At 46.1% G+C, this 24,395-nt stretch overlaps 1 protein-coding gene across 2 annotated transcripts in view; it reads right to left on the reverse strand.

Moving 5' to 3' along the window:
• Positions 1-24,395, reverse strand: part of LOC139311798 (class I histocompatibility antigen, F10 alpha chain-like) — a 50,038-nt gene that overhangs the window by 20,407 nt on the left and 5,236 nt on the right. Inside the window, exon 1 of one of the 2 annotated variants that reach the window (XM_070936314.1) lies at positions 499-632. The exons of the other annotated variant lie outside the window; for it this stretch is intronic. Within the exon in view, the coding sequence (XP_070792415.1) occupies positions 499-577 (79 nt within the window). The 5' untranslated portion in view covers positions 578-632. Of the gene's footprint in view, positions 1-498; positions 633-24,395 lie in introns of those variants that run through there. 2 annotated transcript variants of the gene reach the window in all.

Here is a 24,395-nt window from a genome sequence, read left to right on the forward strand (position 1 = left end):
CAGCCTTGGCATTGGCCAATACACCAAACCGCTTCCAGAAACAAGCCGGGTCCTCCCAGCACCAGAAGCCACCAAGAGCCACCAAGCCCCCCAAAAGGCAGGAGAGGCGACCCAGGCGGAGGGGTTGGGCGAAGGCAGCCAGGAGGTTCGCGAATTGACCTGATCCCATGGAAATGCCGCTTTCCCACAACCTCCACTTTGAAATTGGGAAAGAACTGGGCTCGGGGGCGCCCAGGTAGACTGGACTGAGATCTGGAGGGGCCACTCTTGTCCTGCTCCGGGGGGGGGGCTCTCCTGGGGGGGAATAGGCAGCAGAGTCCCATCCATCCCTTCTGAGAGTGGCCAGAGGGGGGGATGGGGAAGCGGATTAGGAAAAGGACCGAAGCAGGATTCTCTTTCTGGGAAGAAACTTTTTGGGAGAGAGAGAGAGATTCCCTGGATGGATTCCCAACAGTAGAAAAAGGGGCCGGAACCCCCGACACCCCCAAAGGGACTCACCGAAGCAGCTCTCCCGCAGAACGACCACCGCCACCACCACCACAAGGGACAGGGAGCGCAGAGCCATCCTGGCCGCCATCCTCAGCCTCCGCTCAGGGCTTCTGAAGTCGCAGGCAGAGAAAGACGCTGCCCGGGCGATCAACAACGCAACAACCCAGAGCAAGCCGGCGATTGGACAAGCTCAACCAGTAGAAAAAAGATATCCCCATGTCGTCATTGTTGCTAGGCAGATGGCCAGGCGCAACCGGCCAGAGAGGAGGGGAAAGGAAAGCGAAAGTTCCATCAGGAAATCCCCTTCCAGGCATTCCGCCTCTTGGGGGAGGGGCAGAGCTGCGGGAGTCGGAAAAGAGGGGGGGGCTCTCTAAACCTGGGGGGAGGGGCGCAGGCGAGGGGGAGGGGATCAGGTGGAGCTGCCAAAAAGGCCAGTGCAGTCCTGGCCTGCATCAACAGAGGGAACCTCAAGAGAAAGGCTTTTTTGTGGCATCTTCAAGGCGAAGATATTTCTTTCTATGGGAAAATGCCAAAGGTATCAAATACAGTATATAAATTCCCTGTTTCCTTTTCTTCTCTGGTGAAGCCATGAATCTTTAGGAAGCTTCAAACTCTTCTCTTTTCCCACAATAAACTAAGATGGCTGCTCTCTCCTTTGGCAGTTCTTCCGGAGACTCCTTGGACTAAAATAATAAATCCCTCTTCCGATTACTTTTGTTATTATGATCTCCAAATTCAGCTGATTTTACATTTCCTATCATGAACAAAGTATGAGAAACATTCAACTGTCTTTTCAGGGCTTGAATATTCTCCTTTCTTCTGCAGTCACCTTTCCACTGAGCATGTACAGAGTGGAAATTAGGCCCTGTCTGTGTGAAAGAGGAGGGGATAGCTTGAAAGTTCAAGAATATAAAATATAGAACACAAACGAATATAAATCTTTGAAAAAACTTTCAAATCCGGAGAGTCTCAGCAAGGCCCTAAGAATTTCCGGAAAAATAGATGATGTGGAGAATGGCGCCCCCTGCTGGCTTGAGGCTTAGCAGTTTCTCCTCTCAATTAGCAAAGGGGGGGGGGGAAGGAAAATCCATCCCATCAGAAGAAAAGTCTCAAATACTGTTTTAAGCACCAAGCCAGCCAGAACGTAATCAAATTACGGAGAAACAAGCCAGCGAAAGATGGAACTGATCAAATTAGCTGCTGGATTGTGTAAGGTCCCTTTCTCTTTGCCGGCTTCTTTGTCAGACAGACAGACAGACAAAGTACAGACCTGCGACAGGCAATTCCTGACGATGATAGGATAGGAAGGTTTTGTTCTCTTGTATTAAGTACAACACATGTAATCTTGTACCCAAAAGGACAGATGTAATTGAGCAGATGTGAACACTAATCCTGTGAAAGAATTCCCATTGATTGCTTGTAAATAAGAAACTTTCTGTGTGAATATCTGAACTGTATTTTACACAGCATGCTAGATTTGGACCTCTGTCCCAAAGGTCAGGCTCTCCATTTCTGCAGAAATAAACAGATGAAAGTTTCCTCCCTTGTTCCAGTCTCACTTCTTGGCCAACCTTGCAGGGAAAACAGAACCCAATGGAGGCTCCGGCTAACCGAGGGACCTTCTCCTCCCTTTCACCCGTCTGTATCTCTACCGATGAAGAAGGCCGAGGCCATTAGGGGGACCTTCCAATTCCTGGGGAGTCCCTGGAAACTGGCCGTCTGCAGGATGAGCCTCCCCTTCAGATCCTCTCTTGTCTCTCTGGGTTCCCAGCAGGTGTAACCTTCCTCTGTTTTAACTGACTGGTCAGTTTATGGTGCAGCATCTCCTGCAATTGGGATCCACACACAATGCACACAAGTCCCTGAAGGGAAAATTCACCAAGGTTGCAGGAAACCCAGTGTGAGAAGGTTATGGAAACGAATCTCTCAGATGCATGACTGACCCAGTTACATCTCCTGTGTGAATCCGGCCTTTGTGGGTCTGGAGGATCCCTGGCAAAAGAGACTCTGGGCTGCTTCCTGAGCCAGGATTTTGGAAAGGAGCCAAATGCCAGGAGACAGGCCGAAGCAGCTCAGGACAGCCTTTGGCTAATACGTATTAAGTTTGGAAAAGTAAAAGGTTGAGGCCGTAATGTTATTATTTTTATTCAACTGTGTTGAAAAGAACACACAATTTTATTATTTGGGAGATGATAAAGAAGGACCTGGCATTGCTTTCATAGCCAAGAAGGTATATATTGTCTCCCATTCCATATTTACCATGTCAGCTAAGAAGGCAAAGAGTGCTGCCATCTTCCTTCCACCTTCCAAAGACCACCACTGATTAATAAGGGACGTAGTTGATTTTAAGATAACATTTTTCTTTTTTCTGAATTTTCCCTTTGGAGGCAACGTAAATAGAGAACAATGGGAACGCGACGGGACTCAACATGCTGAATCGCTTTCTCCTTCCTTGAGCCGAGGAGCTGCTGAAGCTGCACAAGGATTTCAGGAACCACTGAAAAGAGGCTGCAAATGCAGGCATCACTTTGGGACCTTAAGGGCTGTGTGTGAGAGAGAGGCGTCTGTCCAGAACGTTGCTACCAGCTGTGGTGTTTTCGTCCTGTCTCTTCAAGGCCTCTCCCCAGGAAGAGTACAACAAAATGGCCAGTAAAAGTTGTGCTGTGAAAGGACTGAGGGTGTGGGGAAAGAAGGTGGGTATTTTTGTGTGGAAGTAAAGCGGTTAGAAAGGGGTGTTTTTCTGTAGCAGAACTCACAATGAGGAATGCAGGTGGGGGTAGCTGTGAAAAGTGTGAGCAGTGTGGGTATGTATGTGTGTGTGTGTTGCCTAGGGAGCTGTGTTATTGTTGGCTGTTACAGAATAACAGGACCGTTGTTTTTTTTTTAATTTGATTTATATGCTGCCCTTCTCCGGAGACTCAGGGTGGCTTACAATGCGTTAAGCAATAGCCTTCATACTTTTGTATATTTATACAAAGTCAGCTTATTGCCCCCACAAACTGGGTCCTCAATTTACCCACCTTAGAAAGGATGGAAGGCTGAGTCGACCTTGAGCCTGGGGAGAATTGAACTCACAGTAATTGCAGGCAGCTGGATGTTAAATGCTGCCTTTAGGAGGCATTAGCCTCCTACGCCACTCAGGCTCCTATTACCTTGGAGGTCATCTAGTCCAACCCCCTACTCAGGCAGGAATATAGTTAAAAGAACCTGTGACAGGGCCCCAAATCTTTTTATCAGTTACAGAAACAATACATGTTTTTGGTATATGTGATATGTTAGAAAGCAAGAGATAAAAGAGAGGGATTAAATGCAAAACTTGAACAATAGAAAACGATGGTCCTAGAGGGCATTCCACAAGTGGCAAACCGTATGGTCTACATACTCCCTTTTCCAGAGAAATTTGTATCTTGCTTAATGCTTGCAAGTGTATCCAAGGACTTCCAGAAGACATTTTCTGTTGTGTAGTTGCTGAGGAAGAAAGTTCTCAGATACCAAAAGAAAAGGCCTTGGCTAAGGAGATGAAAACCTGCTTCCTTAAACAGGACTTTCTGGTTTTTCTTTGAAGACATTTCGCTTCTCATCCAAGAAGCTTCTTCAGCTCTGACTGGATGAGGAGGAATGGAAGGATTTAAACTCCTTGCAGAGAGCTAGACATTTGCATTCTTCTACTAAGTTCTTAAGGTCACCTGGAGATTTATCTGTGTGTCATCAGGGTCACCTGAGTGGTGCAAGTGGGTGTGGAGCCTTCTTGGAACTGTTGAAAGGACTGTGTTGTAGATTGGAGATAGATGATGTCGTAACCCTCCTTCCGTTTTCTCCTTCCAAATCCTTCCATTCCCCACCATCCAGTCAGAGCTGAAGAAGCTTCTTAGGTGAGAAGCAAAACATCTTCAAAGAAAAAACAGAAAGTCCAGCTGCCTCTTGAAAAAGCACCTTTGGGACAACCATGACCCGGATGACTGAGAATCTCCATAGACATTATGCTTCCTTAAAGTTAAAAAAAAAAGAGACCCAGCCTCTCTAGTTAAAAGCACAAATATCCCCTTTTAAAGTGCTAATAATGAAGCTTAAAATCCCAGGCAGCCCTGGCTGTAATTAATTGTAGTCCTATAGTACCAGTTTGATTTTCAGGTCATGGAATTAGCAATGTCCCCAGGAACCTCAACCAAAGTAAAGCCTTGCCTTCCAAGTGTGAGTGTGTGTTTATTTAAAAGAAGAACATTCAAAAGAGTTGTTTAGTTGGTCCATGGTCCAAGAGCCAGCTCAAGGTCATCAGCAGCTCCCAAAGTCTCGGTGCTCATTTCACTTTTGTGTATTGTATTCATGGTCTCCTGTTCTACTTATACTGTATTGTTTTTATTGTGTTTGCCCAACTGCTTGTGTGAGGTGGCCAGTCGTAGATGTCTAATAATTAAAATGCATTTCTAAAACTTTCGATCAGTAGAAGACGCTAATTTTGAATCCTCACAAAATGCTTTAAAGCAGCCATATCCAACCTTTTGGCTTGCCTGGGCAGCACTGAGTGAAAAGGAATTGTTTTGGGCCACATATAAAATATATATCTCCTTTCTTCTGCAGTCACCTTTCCACCGAGCATGTACAGAGTGGAAATTAGGCCCTGTCTGTGTGGAAGAGGAGGGGATAGCTTGATAGTTAAAGAATATAAAATATAGAACAGAAAAGTATATAAATCTTTGAAAATCTTTCAGATGGGAGAGTCTCAGCAATGCTCTAAGAATTTCTGGAAACACGGATGAGCTGGAGAATGGCGCCCCCTGCTGGCTTGCAGCTTTGAAGTTTCTGCTCTTAATTAGCAAAGGGGGGGAAGGAAAAACCATCCCATCAGCAGAAAAGTCTCAAATCCTGTTTTAAGCACCAAGCCAGCCAGAAACTAATCAAATTACGTAGAAACATGCCAGCCAAAGCTGGAACGGATCAAATTAGCTATCGGAGTGCCTAAGCTCCCTCTTTGCCAGCTTCCTTGAGAGACAGACAGACAAACTACAGACCTGCAACAGGCAATTCCTGACAAATGATAGGATAGGAAGCAGAGGTGGAATTCAGCTGGTAGTAGCCACCTGTCCTGGCGCTATGCCGTCCTATTTCGGCACATTTTGAAGCCGTGCGCATGCATGGAACGCTGTGTGCATGTGGAGAGGCAGTGTGAACAAGTAAAGGGGGCGCGTGTGCCCTCACATTTCCGAACCAGTAGAGAAAGTAAGTGAATGTCACCTCTGATTGGAAGGTTTTGCTCTCTTGTATAAACTGCAACAAATGTGATCTTGTGCCCAAAAGGACAAATGTAATTGACCAGATGTGAACTGTTATGTATATAGTTTTGGCGGGAGATTTGAAATACAATGGGTCAACTGTGATTGGTCAGCTCCCGGCCCAGCAAGGTATATAAAGGGAGCTGTGTTCCTGTATCTTTGCTGAATTCACACCCTGCATTAAAGAGCTGTTGTCACGCACTACCTTGCTCCTGCCTCTTCATTCCCACGACCCAACATGAACATTAATCCTGTGAAAGAATTCACATCGATTACTTGTAAATAAGAAACTTTCTGTGTGAATAGCTGAGTTGTATTTTACACAACATGCTAGATTTGGACCTCTGTCCCAAAGGTCAGGCTCTCCATTTCTGCAGAAATGAACAGATGAAAGTCTCCTCCCTCCTTCCAGCCTCACTTCCTGGCCAACCTTGCAGGGAAAACAGAACCCAACGGAGGCTCAGTTAGAGGGACCTTCTCCTCCCTTTCACCCATCTGTATCTCTACCAATGAAGAAGGCCGAGGCCATTAAAGGGAGCTTCCAATTCCTGGTGAGTCCCTGGAAACCGGCCGTCTGCAGGATGAGCCTCCCCTTCAGATCCTCTCTTTTCTCTCTGGGTTCCCAGCAGGCATAACCTTCATCTGTTTCAACTGACTGGTCCGTTTATGGTGCAGCATCTCCTGCAAATGGGATCCAGACACAATTCACCAAAGTGGTTGCCGTTAACCCAATGTGAGATTGTGCAAAGGAACCTCCCGGGTGCATGACTGACCCAGTTACATCCGCTGTGTGACTCTGGCAGTTGTGGGTCTGCAGAATCCCTAGCAATTGAAAAGCTTGGCTGCTTCCTGAGCCAGGATTTTGAAAAGGAGCTAAACACAAGACAGGCCGAAGCAGCCCAGGACAGCTTTTGCCTGCGGACATCAGAGGAAGGAGAGGTAGCTGCCCTGCCCAATTGTTCTGGGGCCTCTTTCTCCAGGTCACTCACACCACCACCTCCCCCGCCTCTCCAGACTGCTTCCTTAGGGATGCCCAGAGTTTATTGATTTATTAGTCAAATGTATGCAGCCATCCTGGATGCTCTACTCTAATGTACTCTATATGGGGCTGCCCTTGAAGAGCATCTGGAAGGTGTCGGCTGTTAACAAAATGGGATGGTGTGGGCAGTTCTATGTACCCCAAGAATGGCACACCTTACACCTCTGCTCCACAAGATGCATTCAGTGCCAGTTTGCTTCCGGGTCCAATAGAGGGTGCTGTTTTTGACCTCCGAAGTCCTTCATGGAATGAGATCCTCTCTTCCGATTACATCTGCCCACCCCATCAGCTCTAGCAGAAGAGGCATGTGGAGGGTCTTGGCTGTTAAGGAGTCGCATGTAGAGTAAGGTGACCAGACGTCCCGCTTTTGGCGGGACAGTCCCGCTTTTGAGCAATTTGTCCTGCGTCCCGCGGCGTTTCAAAAAAGTCCCGATTTTTCTTGAGCCCCAGCTGATGGCTAGAAGAAAAAAAAACTGTTTAAACTCTTGCCCGGGGCTTCAAAGGGCCGCCCTACAGGCAATCAGTGTAAAGCAGTTTTTTTTCCCCCTAGCTAAGCTTCAGAAACGAAAACGAAACCGAAACCAGGGTCTTTGGTGCAGCGTGACAAAATGAGGCAGAGAGAGATTTATTTTTATTTTTATTTTTCCTCCCCAAAAAAGGTAGGTGAAAAACTGTAAACAATGGGAAATTTAGGAGGAGAGTTCAAGATTTTAAAACACAAAGGAAAAAAAGCTGTATTTAACTAGGGAATTGTAATAATTGAGATACTATTAATTGTATATTGTGTTGAAAGCAGAAATGGTTAAGTTGTGGTTCGGAGGAATATATGGGAGAAATTATTTGGTTTATTATTATTGGTAAATATAATTAATTGATTTGTAAGAAATTGGATTGCATGGAAATAATTGGAATATTCATGTTCATATTGATTAATATACAAAAAGATAGTTTTATAACTAATTGATTTATATTAAAATGTTGAATTTGTATTAAACAACTGTATTACATAATTACATAATTAAACAATGTGAGGATGGATATAAAAATAGATGACAATGGGAAGGGGTATAATATAGAATAGAAGGGAAAAATTGAATTTGATTAAGATTAGAGATGAGGATGAAGGGTAATATTGGTTTTTTTAAAAAATAGATGAGGAATAAATATGGCAAAAAGGAAATATAGAAATTGTAAATTTAATTGAAATGACTAAACGCTGTTTAAATTTGTGAACCGGCCAAATATTCTGTTCAAAGAAAATACATTGTATGTTTGTATGTGTGTTTCTAATTATTGCTATTAATTCATATTTGTTCTCTTTTATTCTTTAAAGTTTAACAATTCATTCTTTATCTTAATATCTTTATATTTGCTTGGGGTTGGCTTTCTTCCCTTTCATCTTTTTTATTGTACAGCAATCTTTCTCCTCAAACCTACCACCTCTCTCTTTTCTTTCCTTCTTACTTTCTCTTCCCCCCACCCTCTTTTTCTCCTCCCTACTTCCTCTTTCTTTCTCCTTCTCCTCCTCTCTTCCTTCCTCTCTTACCCTCACTCCTACTCTAATTTCCATTCCTTCATCCCTCTCTATTGCTGTAATCCTTTAATGCATATGGACTACTCAGAGGGCTGAAAAAGTTATTTTTGACTGGTCCTCACACTTTTGACCAGTCCTCGAACTTATGACTGTCCTCACATTTTACATTTTTGCCCTATCTTGTCATCATGGTGAAGAGAAGCAGTTGTGAAATGAGTGACATGGTTGTTAAGAATGCTGCATGGGCATAAATGTGAGGATGGTCATAAGTGTGAGGACCAGTCAAAAGTGCGAGGACCTGTCAGAAATGACTTTTTTCAGCTCTCTGGTTAGTCCTTTTGTGCATATGGACTACTCAGAGGGCTGAAAAAGTTATTTTTGACTGGTCCTCACACTTTTGACCAGTCCTCGAACTTACGACTGTCCTCACATTTTACATTTTTGCCCTATCTTGTCACCATGTTGAAGAGAAGCAGTTGTGAAATGAGTGACATGGTTGTTAAGAATGCTGCACGGGCATAAATGTGAGGATGGTCATAAGTGTGAGGACCAGTCAAAAGTGCGAGGACCTGTCAGAAATGACTTTTTTCAGCTCTCTGGTTAGTCCTTTTGTGCATATGGACTACTCAGAGGGCTGAAAAAGTTATTTTTGACTGGTCCTCACACTTTTGACCAGTCCTCGAACTTACGACTGTCCTCACATTTTACATTTTTGCCCTATCTTGTCACCTGTCAGACTGGGGGGAGGGGGGAAAGAAGCAGTGGTGGGTTGCTACCGGTTCGGGTGAACAGGTAACAGTGGTGGTGGGAGGCTCCGCCCACCCACCCGGACATCATCAAATATGATCTGCGCATGTGCGAGCGAACCGGTAGCAAAGGTAAGTGAAACTGTGGCCCACAGGTTGGGACCCCTACTTGCATTTTTTATGTTTGCTTCTTAAGTGAAGAATGTCACATTTAGAAATACAGAGTTAGAAGGAAGGAATTTAAGAGGTCATTTAGTCTTACCATCCGCTTGGTACAGGTTCCATTAAAGTATTCAGCCAGATGTGATTGTGTCTTTAGTAGCTCATTTGAGAGTCTCATCCTTCCTGGACATTGTTTTTGTGGAAATTGGGATCGTAGAAAACACCCAGGAGCATAGAAGAGTCCAAAGGCAGATGCATGAATAAATGTGATAAATGTATTTATTCATATAACAAAACATATTAACTATATACAAAGGCTGTCTTAATATCCATTAGGGTAGGGGGCACACAGCGTGTGTGACTACCCCTATCAAAGATCATGTCTCATGGAGAACAAACGTAAAAGAGAGCATAGTGGAAAGGTTAGAGGGGGTTTTATACTCAGTGTAAGCCCCTCCTCTCCACATAGGGGTGGGGGCACTTTCTGCCTCCACTAGTGTCTGTATGATATATGTGCCAATGGCTTGCAAATACTTGACAGTTCCCCTCCTTGCGAGCCAATGGCATGCAAACATACAAATTTATTTATTTATTTATTTATTTAATTAAATTTTTATACCGCCCTTCTCCAAAATAGGACTCAGGGCGGTGCACAGCCAAGGTAAAAACAAGACATATATACAAACATGGTGAATCTAAAAAAAACTATTTAAAATAATTAAATGTTTTGGCCGAATTAAAACCATTTCCAATTTAAAATCAATTTAAAAATTAAAAATTTGGTCAAGCCAGCCCAGCTTGTTGGAATAAATAGGTTTTTAGGGCCCGACGAAAAATCCGGAGGTCTGTTATTATGCGTAATTCTGGGGGGAGGGTGTTCCAGAGGGTAGGCGCCACCACAGAGAAGGCTCTCCCCCTGGGGGTCGCCAGCCGACATTGCCTGGCGGACGGCACCCTGAGGAGGCCCACTCTGTGTGAGCGTACTGGCCGGTGGGAGGCTATTGGTGGCAGAAGGCGGTCTCGTAAGTACCCCGGCCCTAAGCCATGGAGCGCTTTAAAGGTGGTCACCAACACCCTGAAGCGCACCCGGAAGACCACCGGGAGCCAGTGCAGCTCGCGCAGGAGAGGTGTCACGTGGGAGCGCCTCGTCGCCCCCATGATCCCCCGCGATGCACAACAGATTTTATGCAATGCACAACAGATTTGCAATGCACAACATGCATTGCATGTTGTGCATTGCACAACAGATTTTACCCTGTGAGACATAACTTTTTACACAGATCTTTGTGCCTATCTGCTGGTAGAGGTTTTGTGAAAATATCAGCTGTTTGATATTTGGTCTGACAATGTGATAAAGATATAAATCCCATCTCTACTAGTTGCCTAACATTTTGATAGCGGATATCAATATGTCTGGACCTTTTTCCCACCGCATATGCTTTGGCAATGCCTATGGCCCCGGTGTTGTCTTCTATAATTTGGATGGGCAAAGTCGGTGGTGTCCAGATGCTAGAAATTAAGGCATCAAACCATATCAGATCGTTCCCTGCCTCTGATAAGCATGCATATTCGGCCTCAGCGGTGGAGCACGAAACAAATTTCTGTTGCCCCACATGCCATTGGATGGGTGCCTCATTTAATAGTACCAAGAAGCCTGAAGTACTCCTACGTGTCTTGGTATCTCCGGCCCAGTCCGCATCTGCGAAGCATTTTAATTGGGCCTTGTCTCTATTCTCAGGTTCCAAGCGAAGCACGTAATCTGCTGTGGTCTTGAGATACCTTAATAGCTTTTTAATGGCTGACCAGTGGAACTGGGTAGGATGTTCCACTTGTCTAGATAGCAGGTTTACGGCCAGGGCAATATCTGGACGGCTCCAGTTACTTATATATAGTAATGAGCCAATCACTGACCTAAATAGAGTATTATTTTGGAACTCTGGGCTATCCTTGTGTGCCAACCCATAATAGTCGGTCTGCATTGGGATAGCCGTTGGCTTGCTATCTTCCATTTTACATTTCACCAAGAGTTCCTCTATCTTTTCCTTTTGTGAGAGAGCAAAACCTTTTGGTGTAGTTATGATTTGTACGCCTAGGTACTTGTCCACATATCCTAAAGACTTTAGAGTGAACTTTTTTTGTAGGGTCCTGGCAAATATAATACTTCCCCCCTTGTCAGGCCCTATATATAAAAGATCATCGACATACACTAGGACTTTCTCCAGCCCCCCTTTGGTATCCCTTGTGAAGGTACATTTATCAGCTGGAGATGGATGGAAACCCAGTGATTTGAGAGTTTTAGTCAGGCATTTGTACCACAGTCTGCCTGATTGTTTGAGGCCGTACAAACTTTTCTTCAGAAGCCAGGTGTGGCCTTCCTGCCGTTGAAATCCGGGGGCACCTCTGACGTAAATTTCTTGTTTTAGATGTGCGTGTAAATAAGCAGTTTGCACATCAAATTGAAAAATGTGTTCTCCATGTGCTGCTGCGGTGACCAAAGCAGCCCTCACACTTTCCGCTCTCACGGTGGGGGAGTATGTTTCATCAAAGTCCTGCAAGTAGCGCTGTGCGTAGCCTTGTGCTACCAGCCGGGCCTTATAGAGGAGTTTGTTGTTGGGCATTGGCTTGACCTTGTAGACCCAACGGGTGCCAATTGCTTTCCTCTTTTTGGGGACTTCCATGGGGATGAAGACTTTCAATTTTTTGAGACTGTCCATTTCCCGCTCCATTGCCACCCTCCACCTGCGCTGTTCTTCCTCGGGAAGTTGGAGTACATCTGAGTACGTTTTAGGGGCCATGGTAACGCTGTTGACCGAGGCAACACAGCCAATGTCCAATCTTTTGGGTGGCACCCCTTTATTGGAGCGTTTTGATCGTCTGGGAAATTGCCACTCACCATCATCATTGTCATCCGGAGCATCGGTGTCAGAATTGGAGCTGCCGGAGGTATCTTTCCAATCAAAATGGGGCGGGCCTCTGTCCCAGGCGCTGCGAAGATATGGTCGTTTAGGTGAGGCAGGAGGTGTGAAGTCACCCAGAGATTCCTTGTCTGAATCGTCAGAGTCAGGTAGGGATTCATCACCATCTGGATCTTCGCTGGTCAGTTGCTTGGAGTTTGTTGGTTCATCCTCTTCAGGTGGTGCTGCTTGTTCAGTGTCGCTTCTAATAGGGGAATAACCGGGTTCATTGGAATGAATTTTTGACCAATTTGACCCCTCCTCAAAGGAAGCTGATCTAGAGACAATGACAAGGTTATTTTTGTCTACAAACCTAGAGGCCTTGCTGCCGGTTGCATAACCTATAAATCTGAGCCTCCTTGATGCCTTGCCCCCCCTTCTTCTGAGGTGCTTGGGAATATGGACCCAGGCATAGGAACCAAAAATTCTCAAGTGTGAGAGACTAGGTTTCCTTCCATGGACCAGGAAGTATGGGGTTTGGTTAATGGCACTACTCCACGTCCTGTTGACTAGATAATTAGCCATTTTGACCGCTTCTGCCCAAAAAACTTGGCTCATGTCAGCATCTGCAAGTAGGCAGTTCATGACATTCTGCAGCACTCCATTTCTCCTTTCTGAAATACCATTCTCGGACGGAGTTCGAGGGGATGATTTAAAATGGAGGATACCTCTCTCCTTCATCCACTTTTCAAAAATCTTGGATGTAAACTCAGTCCCCCTATCACTCTGCACCTGAGCGATGCACACCTTGTGTTGCGTTTGGATCTGGTTGTAAAGATATTTGAAGTTGGTAAAGACTTCAGTTTTGTCCTTTAAAATAAATACATGGCCATAACGAGAGTAATCATCTACTACTGTTAAAAAATAACGCCCCCTACCAAGGGAGAGTCTAAAAGGACCAACCAAATCCATGTGTACCAGCTGATAAGGGTACCTTGCACGACGGGAAGAGACCTTAGGTATAGCAGCAGTTTTAGATTTTGCTGCCTTACAGATGGCACATTCCAAATAGGTATTACAATTCTTTATCTTAAGCCCATCAGAAAAATCTTGCATTTTCTTAATAACCGGGAAGCTGGCATGGCCGAGCCTGCGGTGTAATATATGAGCACAATCCAAATGTAAAGGTTTACCCATACATACTTTGTCAACCTTATGTATCTTACCATTACAAGCTTTGGTCTGTTCAGTAATGAGAGTAGGCACTGGATTAAAGGTCACCTTAGAGTTCCTCAGGGTTGGCTGAGGAGTTGTGACCTTAATGGGCTCAGCCTTAATGGCTTTGGATGTCCTAGGAGCTGGTTTAAAAGCTTCATTGGTTTTAGGTCCAGGGTCCTTGAGTTTCGACAACCTGGGGGCTGGCACAGAAGCTTTCTGCTCTATCTGGGCGTTAGCTCCCTGAGCCCTCTTGTTAGGTTTCTTGTGCCTTTTGACCTGTGCTTTTGGGGAAAAATAAGGCAAATTGTTGATTTTTACAATATCGCCAACAACACCCCCATTTTTGAAAACATAACCTCCACCCTTCTCAAAAACCAGTTTTACATTTTTATCCTCCGTCAATTTTAAGATGCTTAAAAGGTTGTTCTTGATTGAGGGAACATACAGTGCCTCTGTGACATCTCCTATACCAGGCACATTGATCACGCCTTCCCCAGTTACCTCTGCCTTGTCCCCAGTGGCAACTTTTACTGAGGACTTGAGTGGGTGTAAAACCTTAAATCGTTGCTTCGTGTTGGCTATATGCGTTGATGCACCTGAATCAAGAAGCCACAGCCCCTCAGCATCCTTTACCTGGGAGGTGTGATTGTCACTAGTGACACTACAGTATTGGTATCCTTTATGACCACCTCCCCCTCTTCCACGGCCTCTTTTATTTTTACTGTGCTTAAGTCCAGCCGTGTTGGCCCTAGAGCGAGGGCACTCCCTTTTAAAGTGACCTTGTATGCCACAGTCAAAGCAGGTGGGAAGGGTATTAATCCTTTCACTTGTGTCCTGGCGCCTCCTCTGAGGCCTAGGCCTGTGATATGCCTCCTTCATTTCTTGTTGTTCCTCATCTCTGCGTCTTAAATCTTCCTCAATAAAGCGGCCAGAAAAGTATTCTATATTTCTTTGTTCCCTAGAAACCCCTTCTAGAGAAATAATAAAGGGACTCCAGGATTTGTCTAGGGAGTTCAACATCACACTAATTAAAGTGGATTCAGAAACAGGCTCCCCCCTCTGTATAAGCTCATCCCTCATGGCTTTAAGCGTTGCCAAATGTTCCCCCATTTTGACACCAGGTCTGAGTTTATAGTTGTGGAAAATTCTTGACAATCTGCTGGTTGCAGCCATATTGTCACTATGGAACAAATTATATAGGGCAGTCCAAACTTCCTGAGCTGTGAGGCCATCTGAAAGACTGGCATACAGAGCTGTGTCTATAGAACTTAACAGAGTTGTGTAAGCTCTTTTATGCAGGAACTCAATTTCAGGGCTCCAAGGTAAAGGGGGTGGTCTTTTGATCATGTCCAGAGTATTTTCTCTTAAGAGAATTATCTGAATCTCTTTACACCATTTTTTAAAATTCTGACCACTTAAATGTAATTTTTCAAAATTATTTGGCAAAGTTACAAAATTATTGCCATTAAACTGCATGGGGAGTTGTTCAAATGGCTGAAAAGATCCTGATGTGAATGGCATTGGAATCCCTAAGCCTGGGATCGATTGCTTAGGTCTGGCTCCTTTTTGTAGTCCTTCTGTAGTTTGAAGCAACTGGGCACGTGCAGGAAATGGAGCATGCTCCAAAGCCTTTTCTTGTTGGAGCTCCGATCTCCCTCTCTGAGCTCTGAAGTCAGGTCTGGCTGGAGCCTCAGAATAGGGCCGGACATCATCGATGTGGTGGGGAAGCCTTGGAGGAGTGGGAAGAAGGCCTGGAGATCTTTCTGGAGACTGGAGGCCCATCAGATGAGGTCCATGGGCTGGGTAGGCCTGGAAATGGATCTCCTCTTCTCCATCAGAGGAGCAGGATTGCAGCTCCGGATCATCCCAGCAGGGCCGGAAAGGTGCGGAGGCCTCAGCCTGGGCCTCCCTGGAGCATTCAGTGAGTGGTGAGCGCCTCTGCAGTGGGGGGTGGGAGGCTGCAGGTCCATCTGGGTTCCTCCGGGGGTGGGAGGTTGAATTTGGGGCCCTCCTTGAGTGGGCAGCTGGGTCTGGGACCTCGGGGGGGCCAGTGGGTGGTTGCTCCATAAGTTGCAGGGCAGCGACCAGGGCCTCTATGGCCTCTTTGATGTTTGCCATGGCAGGCAGGGCCTGGCAAGGGCCTTGTGGGCTCGGAGTGGTCCTCTGGGCCGCTGGAAGGCTGAACTGACTGGCTGGCGTTGTAGGCCTGGGCTGTGGAGCTGGGGAGGGCCTGGCTCGTGGTGCTGGCAAAGTGCCCAGGGGAGCAGCCATCTTGGAGGAAGTTGCCTCCGGAAGTGGCCTGGCGGCCATTTTGTTTGGCGGGAAACTGGGTGGGGGGGCAGTCTCTCTGGCGGCAGGCGCCATCTTGGAGAGATCAGGCAGGGGAGTCCTTACCGGGATGGCAGGCATCTCTGGTGCTGCCTCCTCAGGCCTCTTTCTGGCTGCTGCCCTTGTCTTCAGGAGGCAGGCGAGCGCTGCTCTGCACTCCTCTTCTGACATCTCAGCCACTTGCCTGTCCAGGCTTTCATCTGGTCCTTCTGCCCCCTCTTCGTCAGTGCTGAAGAAGCCTTCTCCAGCATCGCTTGGCTCGGCCCCTGGGATCTCTTGCTGCATCTGGGTGGCCTCTGGCTGCCAGGGTGTAGCAGGATGGAAACCCCCTTCAATGTTTTCCATCGTTGATTCAGTCTGGGGCTGCTGTGAAGTTCTCCTCCGTTGAAGGCCTCTGGTCACAACAGGGGAGCTTCTCTCACAGGTTATTTTGGAGGGCATCTCGCCTTTTCAACAGCTCCTGGAGTGGAGTTCTGCTACCATTCCCTCTGCTACCATTCTGTGGAAATTGGTATCGTAGAAAACACCCAGGAGCATAGAAGAGTCCAAAGGCAGATGCATGAATAAATGTGATAAATGTATTTATTCATATAACAAAACATATTAACTATATACAAAGGCTGTCTTAATATCCATTAGGGTAGGGGGCACACAGCGTGTGTGACTACCCCTATCAAAGATCATGTCTCATGGAGAACAAACGTAAAAGAGAGCATAGTGGAAAGGTTAGAGGGGGTTTTATACTCAGTGTAAGCCCCTCCTCTCCACATAGGGGTGGGGGCACTTTCTGCCTCCACTAGTGTCTGTATGATATATGTGCCAATGGCTTGCAAATACTTGACAGTTTTCTTTTGAGTCCTTCTTCCATTTCATTCTCTCCCTCTCAGCCCGTTCTGAATTTCACTTCCTTCTTTGAGGATATTAGCTCACTCGGCCAGTTTTATATCCTCTCCAAATTGGATAGCTATTTGTTCTATCGATTCCTCCAAGTCTCTAAAGGGAATATTGAAGAATTTTTCCTGGCATCAACTTGATATCTTCAACCTGATGAGGACCCATCAATGGAGACTCCTGGAGGAAGATTTTCGAGCCAGCTCTGGATCCCCTTTCACTGTCCGGCCATTCGGCCTTCTTCGATTAGCGGAAGAGGCCTTTGACTGACTCCATGTGGAGCTTTTATGAGACAAAATGCCCGATTTACCATAAAACTTTAATAACATGGAACATCCAGATGACCTTGTCATCTTTTAAAGATCCCTTGATCTATTTTCTATTTGATCCTGATCAACTACAAATAAGAAACACAAAATCCTGCTGATCTGGAGCCTTCGTTGTAGCATTTGAGGGGGCCGTATATGGGGGCAGGAATGACTAATGTCTAATTTATAACGTCTAATTTATAGCATGCCACTTCCTCCCCGGATTTCTGCATGGGAGGTGGGGAGTTGTGGCCAGTCCAGAAATGGAATAAATGGTATTTTTACTTCCAGAATTTCAGGTTGAAAAATGGAAAATGATGATTTCTAATTTCTGGAGGTCCCTCAAATGACAGAAACAGATTTGGTGGGGGCTCCAGGGGGGCAGATTTGAAGAAGGGAACTTTCAATTTCTGTTGCACAAAACTCAGGGCTCTCGCTGAATAGCAGCCACAGCACTGAATGATTGATGCTTGATTTTTAAAAACCCAAAGGAATATTTTTTTTTCACTAGTCCCTTTTCTGACTACGGAGGCATCAGTCCAGCCACTCTGCATTTTGTGAAGTCAGCTGCAGTTCAAGGATTTTAATGTAATTCGGCCTTAAGAAAAGGAACGACGAGACTCCTCCTGACTTTTGTACTTCGGGAATTCTCAAGAAAATAACTCTTTTTTGGGGTGTTCAGCAAAAGTGTTGCTCCATGGCTGGAGGCAGGAAACAGGGCAGGGGCAGAAGCTAAGAGGATCTAAGGGCATTTCATAGGGATCGGCCAACTCTTGGGATGGGATTCTGGTGCTTCCCTTAAATCACGTAAAACCAATTCCATGTAAGGTTCCTGTAGGTAGGTGCACCAAATTCAAACATGGGAGAAACCAATGGATCAAAGCTCAGGTTTGGTCACATCTGTGGTCAGATTTCTCCCGCACCACCCTCCAGCCTGCCAAAGAGCCCAGCCTTTCCCTCCCTGCAGCCTCTCACCCTTTATGGCCACGTCCAGAGGCTCCTGCAGGCCGTCATGCTCCACGTGGCACCGATAGCGGCCCCTCTCTTTGGGATCAATCCGGATGCTGAGCCAGTAGTGGTAGGTCCCATCCGCATTGGGGACCACAGATCCATGGAGGGTGTCCTGTAGCCACACCTCCCCATCCCTCGTCCAGGAGGCATCAATCTCCCTGGGGTAGAAGTTATCCATGCGGCAGATGTGCGTCTCCATCCCATCCTTGGCCTCTGTCCTTCTGGTCACTGTCACCACTGGGGGATCTGCATATGTACCAGAATCAACTCTGAGCCCCTCAAGAGCCTGGAAGGTGGGTGAGAAACTTGGAGGGGCAGAAAAATCTCCCACTGCTTAAGGTTTAAAGCAGGGATTTCCAACTCCACACCGGCAACGTCTCCAAGAGTTTTAGAAATGCTCCAAATCTGGAAAATGCTCAACCACAAGGACTCCTGATTTTGAGTCCTTCCCAGGGACTCAGCCTGAAAAACCTCCGGCAGCAAATTGAGGGTCCAACAAAGTTCCTCTCTGACTGCTTTGAACTCTGATTGATCTTGGGCTGCTCCCTTCAGGGGAGGGATAGTGGAGATGGTCTTTTAAGTTCCTTTTCAAAGCAACAACAAAACCGTTAGGAAATGATTTTACCTAACTTGTTGGGTTGGCAATATATAAACCCTCAATATAGCTTTACGACTGCTGTATTGCATCATACCGTGTCCTGATTAGTTAGCTCTGTAGCCAATGTCCTTAAGAGGGAGCTAGAAACCTGGTTTGTTTCTCTTTGCTGCTCTTTACTGCTCTTTGCTGTGTTTGCTACTGTTTGCAACTGTAAGAACTGTTTATTTTGTATGACTATGACGACTGGTAAGAAGACTTTGTTATTGGATTATCCCTGGACTATTGTTTTACTATCTGCTGCTTTATCTGTGTATGACCTGGACTGTTTATTGGACTGTGCCTTACTATTTCCTGAAAGTAAACACAACTCAGTGTATCTGTGTGTTGGCTGTTTTTATCCGTAACTACTCTCAATCACTTTTATGTGCACACCCTTGCTACTCAAGGGTTGCTCTGCAAATTCCCTAACAAAAACATAGAAGTTTCTCCCTACATTTTGCATTCTCTTCTTCTCCCCTGAATCTGAGGTTGCTCCCGGCCTCTTTCCAAGGGACACAACCACAAGTTTAGGAGGAGGAGAGCCAGAATCAAAGCAAGGGTCTTAGAGCTTTTGAAATCTCACATTGATCAATTTGTAAAATAGATTTTTGTCTCCCAAAAGGAGGGGAACAGAGAGAGGTGATGCCGATGGAAGAGAGAAAGGGTCCTCCCTGGGCCAGGAGGGGATGTTGGCAATTGTGGGGGGGGGAGGGAGAGATTCCCCCATTGATCCTAATCTCATTCATTTTATCCTGGAGGGATGAAGGACCCCAGAGGGGAAGGGATAGACCTGGGGAAGAGAGTGCTGGTCTAGATGGTAAATTAATAACAAATCACAGGAAAGGTTTATAATGTGAGCACCCCTATGGGGTGACGGGGTGTTCCTGAAGGTGGGAAGGGGGTTTGCTTTGAGGAAAGGTTCACTAAGTCAGAATTGTGGGAACCTGTTTGAAGTTTAAGAGAAAGATCCACAGAAACTTTGGGAGGAGGGGTTTCCCCTGGGAAGGAAGGAAAGAACCCCTCAACCTTGGCCTTTTTTTGCCAAGTGAGGGCACTGATAATGTCCTATTAATGGTAGAGATGGAGTCCCCTAGTGGTGGGGGTGGGAGGTACATCATCAGATGCAAGGCAGGGAGGGAGCCCCCTGTGGGATGTGGGGGAGAAGGAGAGATAATGGGAGGGAATTAAGGGAGCCCCTCACACTTGGCTACAGTTTGGCTAATGGTGGAATAGCCCCAAGTGATCCTGTTGCCTCTTCATGGGCAGCGAAAGGACACCCCCAAGTGCTTTTGCTGCCTGATTCACATAGACAGCCGCCAGGCAGAGGCTGCATTTCCAGGTTCATTGAATGGCAGCCTGGCAATGGGAACCAAATAGGGCTTCCCGTGTTTTGGAGAGGGGCTGGAAGGGGAGAAGGATTCCCTCATGGGCAACCAGTCTCTGTGTCAAACAAATCTGGTCATAAAGGACGAACGTCTGGATCCAGATGCTCACCTGTCCTCAGCAGGGTTTCCTTCCCATAAGACAGGTACCTCCGCAGCCACTCAATGCATTCCCCCTCCAGGTAGGCCTTCCTTCCCTGATTCCATCCTGGAATAGCATCCCATTTTCTCTTGGTGATCTGGGCTTGGGGGTCGGGAGCCACCCAGGTGAGGGTCTCCTTGTCGAAGGTGACGAAGGTCCTCCCGTCGTAGCCATACTGCTCAAACCCTCCTTTGCTCCCGTCCCCCCGGAGCTCACAGCCAGACATCAACTGAAATGTGTGAAAATCTGAAATAGAGACAAGATGGTGGTTTGAACTGAATGCAACCAAAGAAAAGCAAGGTCTGAGGCAATAGGCGAGAAAATCACATACTGTATAGAAAGCATCCTTAAGACCCTCCCCCCAATGGTCCAGTCAGGATTATCCAATCCACATTCCCCCAAGGGATCATGTGGGGTGCAGCTTCCGATGGCTCCATCCTCCTGGTATGCCACGACGGTTGACCTTGACTCGTTATCAGCTTGCCTCCCTGCTGCTGAGAAATGCTGAGGAAAACTTTCTCCAATTTACTCCACCAGCTTACTTCCCCCCTCCCAAATATCCAGACAGCTCCTCCCTCCCCCCATTACAATGGCAGCCGACCAAGCAAGTAATATAAAGGCCGAGGCTGACAGTGGTATTCAGCCGGTTTGGACATTTCAGGAGAACCGGTAGCGGAAATTTGACCTGGTTTGGAAAACCTAAGGTAACCAGATTTTAACATTGGTAAAGAGGGACATTGTGGGCGTGGCTTATTTTGTGGGCGTGGCTAGCTGGTTATGTGACTGGGTGGGCGTGGCTAGCTGGTCATGTGACCGGGTGGCCATGGCTATGTGTATAGGGTAAGGTGAACAGATTTTAACATTGGTAAGAGGGACACCATTGTGGGTGTGGCTTATTGTGTGGGCGTGGCTTGGAGGCCATGTGACTGGGTGGGCGTGGCTAGCTGGTCATGTGACCGGGTGGCCATGGCTATGTGTATAGGGACTACTCAGAGGGCTGGAAAGTCATTTCTGACAGGTCCTCGCACTTTTGACTGGTCCTCACACTTATGACCATCCTCACATTTATGCCCGTGCAGCATTCTTAACAACCATGTCACTCATTTCACAACTGCTTCTCTTCACCATGGTGACAAGATAGGGCAAAAACGTAAAATGTGAGGACAGTCGTAAGTTCGAGGACTGGTCAAAAGTGTGAGGACCAGTCAAAAATAACTTTTTCAGCCCTCTGAGTAGTCCATATGCATAAAAGGACTAACCGGAGGGCTGAAAAAAGTCATTTCTGACAGGTCCTCACACTTTTGACTGGTCCTCACACTTATGACCATCCTCACATTTATGCCCGTGCAGCATTCTTAACAACCATGTCACTCATTTCACAACTGCTTCTCTTCACCATAGTGACAAGATAGGGCAAAAACGTAAAATGTGAGGACAGTCGTAAGTTCGAGGACTGGTCAAAAGTGTGAGGACCAGTCAAAAATAACTTTTTCAGCCCTCTGAGTAGTCCATATGCACAAAAGGACTAACCGGAGGGCTGAAAAAAGTCATTTCTGACAGGTCCTCGCACTTTTGACTGGTCCTCACACTTATGACCATCCTCACATTTATGCCCGTGCAGCATTCTTAACAACCATGTCACTCATTTCACAACTGCTTCTCTTCACCATGGTGACAAGATAGGGCAAAAACGTAAAATGTGAGGACAGTCGTAAGTTCGAGGACTGGTCAAAAATGCGAGGACCAGTCAAAAATAACTTTTTCAGCCCTCTGAGTAGTCCATATGCACAAAAGGACTAACCAGAGGGCTGAAAAAAGTCATTTCTGACAGGTCCTTGCACTTTTGACTGGTCCTCACACTTATGACCATCCTCACATTTATGCCCGTGCAGCATTCTTAACAACCATGTCACTCATTTCACAACTGCTTCTCTTCACCATGATGACAAGATAGGGCAAAAATGTAAAATGTGAGGACAGTCGTAAGTTCAAGGACTGGTCAAAAGTGTGAGGACCAGTCAAAAATAACTTTTTCAGCCCTCTGAGTAGTCCATATGCATAAAAGGATACAGCAATAGAGAGGGATGAAGGAAGGGAAGGGAAATTAGAGTAGGAGTGAGGGTAAGAGAGGGAGGAAGAGAGGAGGAGAAGGAGAAAGGAAGAGGAAATAGGGAGGAGAAGAAGAGGGTGGGGGGAAGAGAAAGTAAGAAGGAAAGAAAAGAGAGGTGGTAGGTTTGAGGAGAAAGATTGCTGTACAATAAAAAAGATGAAAGGGAAGAAAGCCAACCCCAAACAAATATAAAGATATTAAGATAAAGAATGAATTGTTAAACTTTAAAGAATAAAAGAGAACAAATATGAATAAATAGCAATAATTAGAAACACACATAAACATACAATGTATTTTCTTTGAACAGAATATTTGGCTGGTTCACAAATTTAAACAGTGTTTAGTCATTTCAATTAAATTTACAATTTCTATATTTCCTTTTTGCCATATTTATTCCTCATCTATTTTTTTAAAAAAACAATATTACCCTTCATCCTCATCTCTAATCTTAATCAAATTCAATTTTTCCCTTCTATTCTATATTATACCCCTTCCCATTGTCATCTATTTTTATATCCATCCTCACATTGGTTAATTATGTAATTATGTAATACAGTTGTTTAATACAAATTCAACATTTTAATATAAATCAATTAGTTATATAACTATCTTTTTTGTATATTAATCAATATGAACATGAATATTCCAATTATTTCCATGCAATCCAATTTCTTACAAATCAATTAATTATACTTACCAATAATAATAAACCAAATAATTTCCCCCATATATTCCTCCAAACCACAACTTAACCATTTCTGCTTTCAACACAGTATACAATTAATAGTATTTCAATTATTACAATTCCCTAGTTAAAAAGAGCTTTTTTTTCTTTGTGTTTTAAAATCTTGAACTCTCCTCTTTTGCCCTAAATAATTTCCCATTGTTTGCACCTACCTTTTTTGGTGAGGAAAAGGAAAATAAATCTGCTGCCTAATTTTCCAACGTTGCAAGCAAACAGCAAAGCCAACAGCCTGTTTTACTTTCAGTTTCGTTTTGAGCTTGGTTTGCACAAAGAGAAAAAAAAAACTGCTGAGCAATTTAGCAAGAGCAGAGCCCTGTGCAAATCAGCTGAGAGGGGGAAGCCGAGTTAATCAACGTAGGGCGGCCCTTTGAAGCCCCGCGGCAAGAGTTTAAACAGGTTTTTTCCCTCTAGCCATCAGCTGGGACTCAGGAGGCAGAATGAAAAATTGGGACTTTTTTAAAACGCCGCGGGACGCGGGACAAATTGCTCAAAAGCGGGACTGTCCCGCCAAAAGCGGGACGTCTGGTCACCTTAGGAAAACCAGTAAATACCACCTCTGGTTGGCCCAGTCCCGCTGGTCATTCCGTCCAGTCACTCCTCACCTATGTAGCACACTGGATCCTCACTTGCGCATTCGCACAATCTCTATTCTGTGGCTTGCCTTCCTAAACTGCCTTCCCATGCGGTGCTTGCACCCCCCACAACTGAGCAGTCTGATCTGCCTGCTTACCGGTAAGCCTGAGAGTCACCCTAGCCCCCCACCATCCCCGGAGCTTGCCGCGCCCCCCCTCTCCCCTGAGCTGGGGGAATGGCGTGACAGAGGCTTCCCTGCTTGGCCCTGAGAAGCGATGCATGGTGCCCTCACCAACGTCCTGAGAGAAGCAGAGAAGATCGCCGCTTGCAAGCAGATAAGCAGAGGTAGCAAGTGTACACCGCGAGAGGCCCTCTTGTCCCACAGAGCCTGCTGCCGCTTGAAGGGGGGGTGAGGAGAACGGCGAGACTCAGGGAGTAGAACTTTTCTGCCTCCCTTCGCAGTGGAGGCTCGGAGCTGCTTGGAAGGCAGTCACCGCAGTCTGTCCCTTTAAGGTACTTCAACGTGGAGGGGAGGTGGGGACCATAAAGGGACAGGAACAGGCCGCAGGAACTGCCTCCCAAGCAGCTCTGCTGCGAAGGGAGGCAGAAAAGTTCGGCCACGTCTTCTCCTCCTTCTCGGGCATACACACAGAGCGTGCGCACATCTCACGGCACTGGGACCTTCTGCGAGGAGACAGCACATGGGGGAGTCCCTCTGGCACCGTGAGATATGTGCCTGTTTGCTCTATGTGTATTAGGCCGAGAAGGAGGAGAGAAGCAGCCAGCTAGAAGACGTGGCTAAACTTTTCTGCTGGTTCTGTGGGCGTGGCTTGGTGGGGGTGGTGGAGGGCATGTGACTGAGTAGGTGTGGCCAACTTGATGTCACTCACAGCAAAGTGCCACCCACTCAGTCACA

This window comes from Pituophis catenifer, unplaced genomic scaffold (assembly GCF_029215685.1).
Source record: "Pituophis catenifer annectens isolate HBS135680 unplaced genomic scaffold, rPitCat1.0.hap2 SCAF_2, whole genome shotgun sequence".
NCBI lineage: Eukaryota > Metazoa > Chordata > Lepidosauria > Squamata > Colubridae > Pituophis > Pituophis catenifer.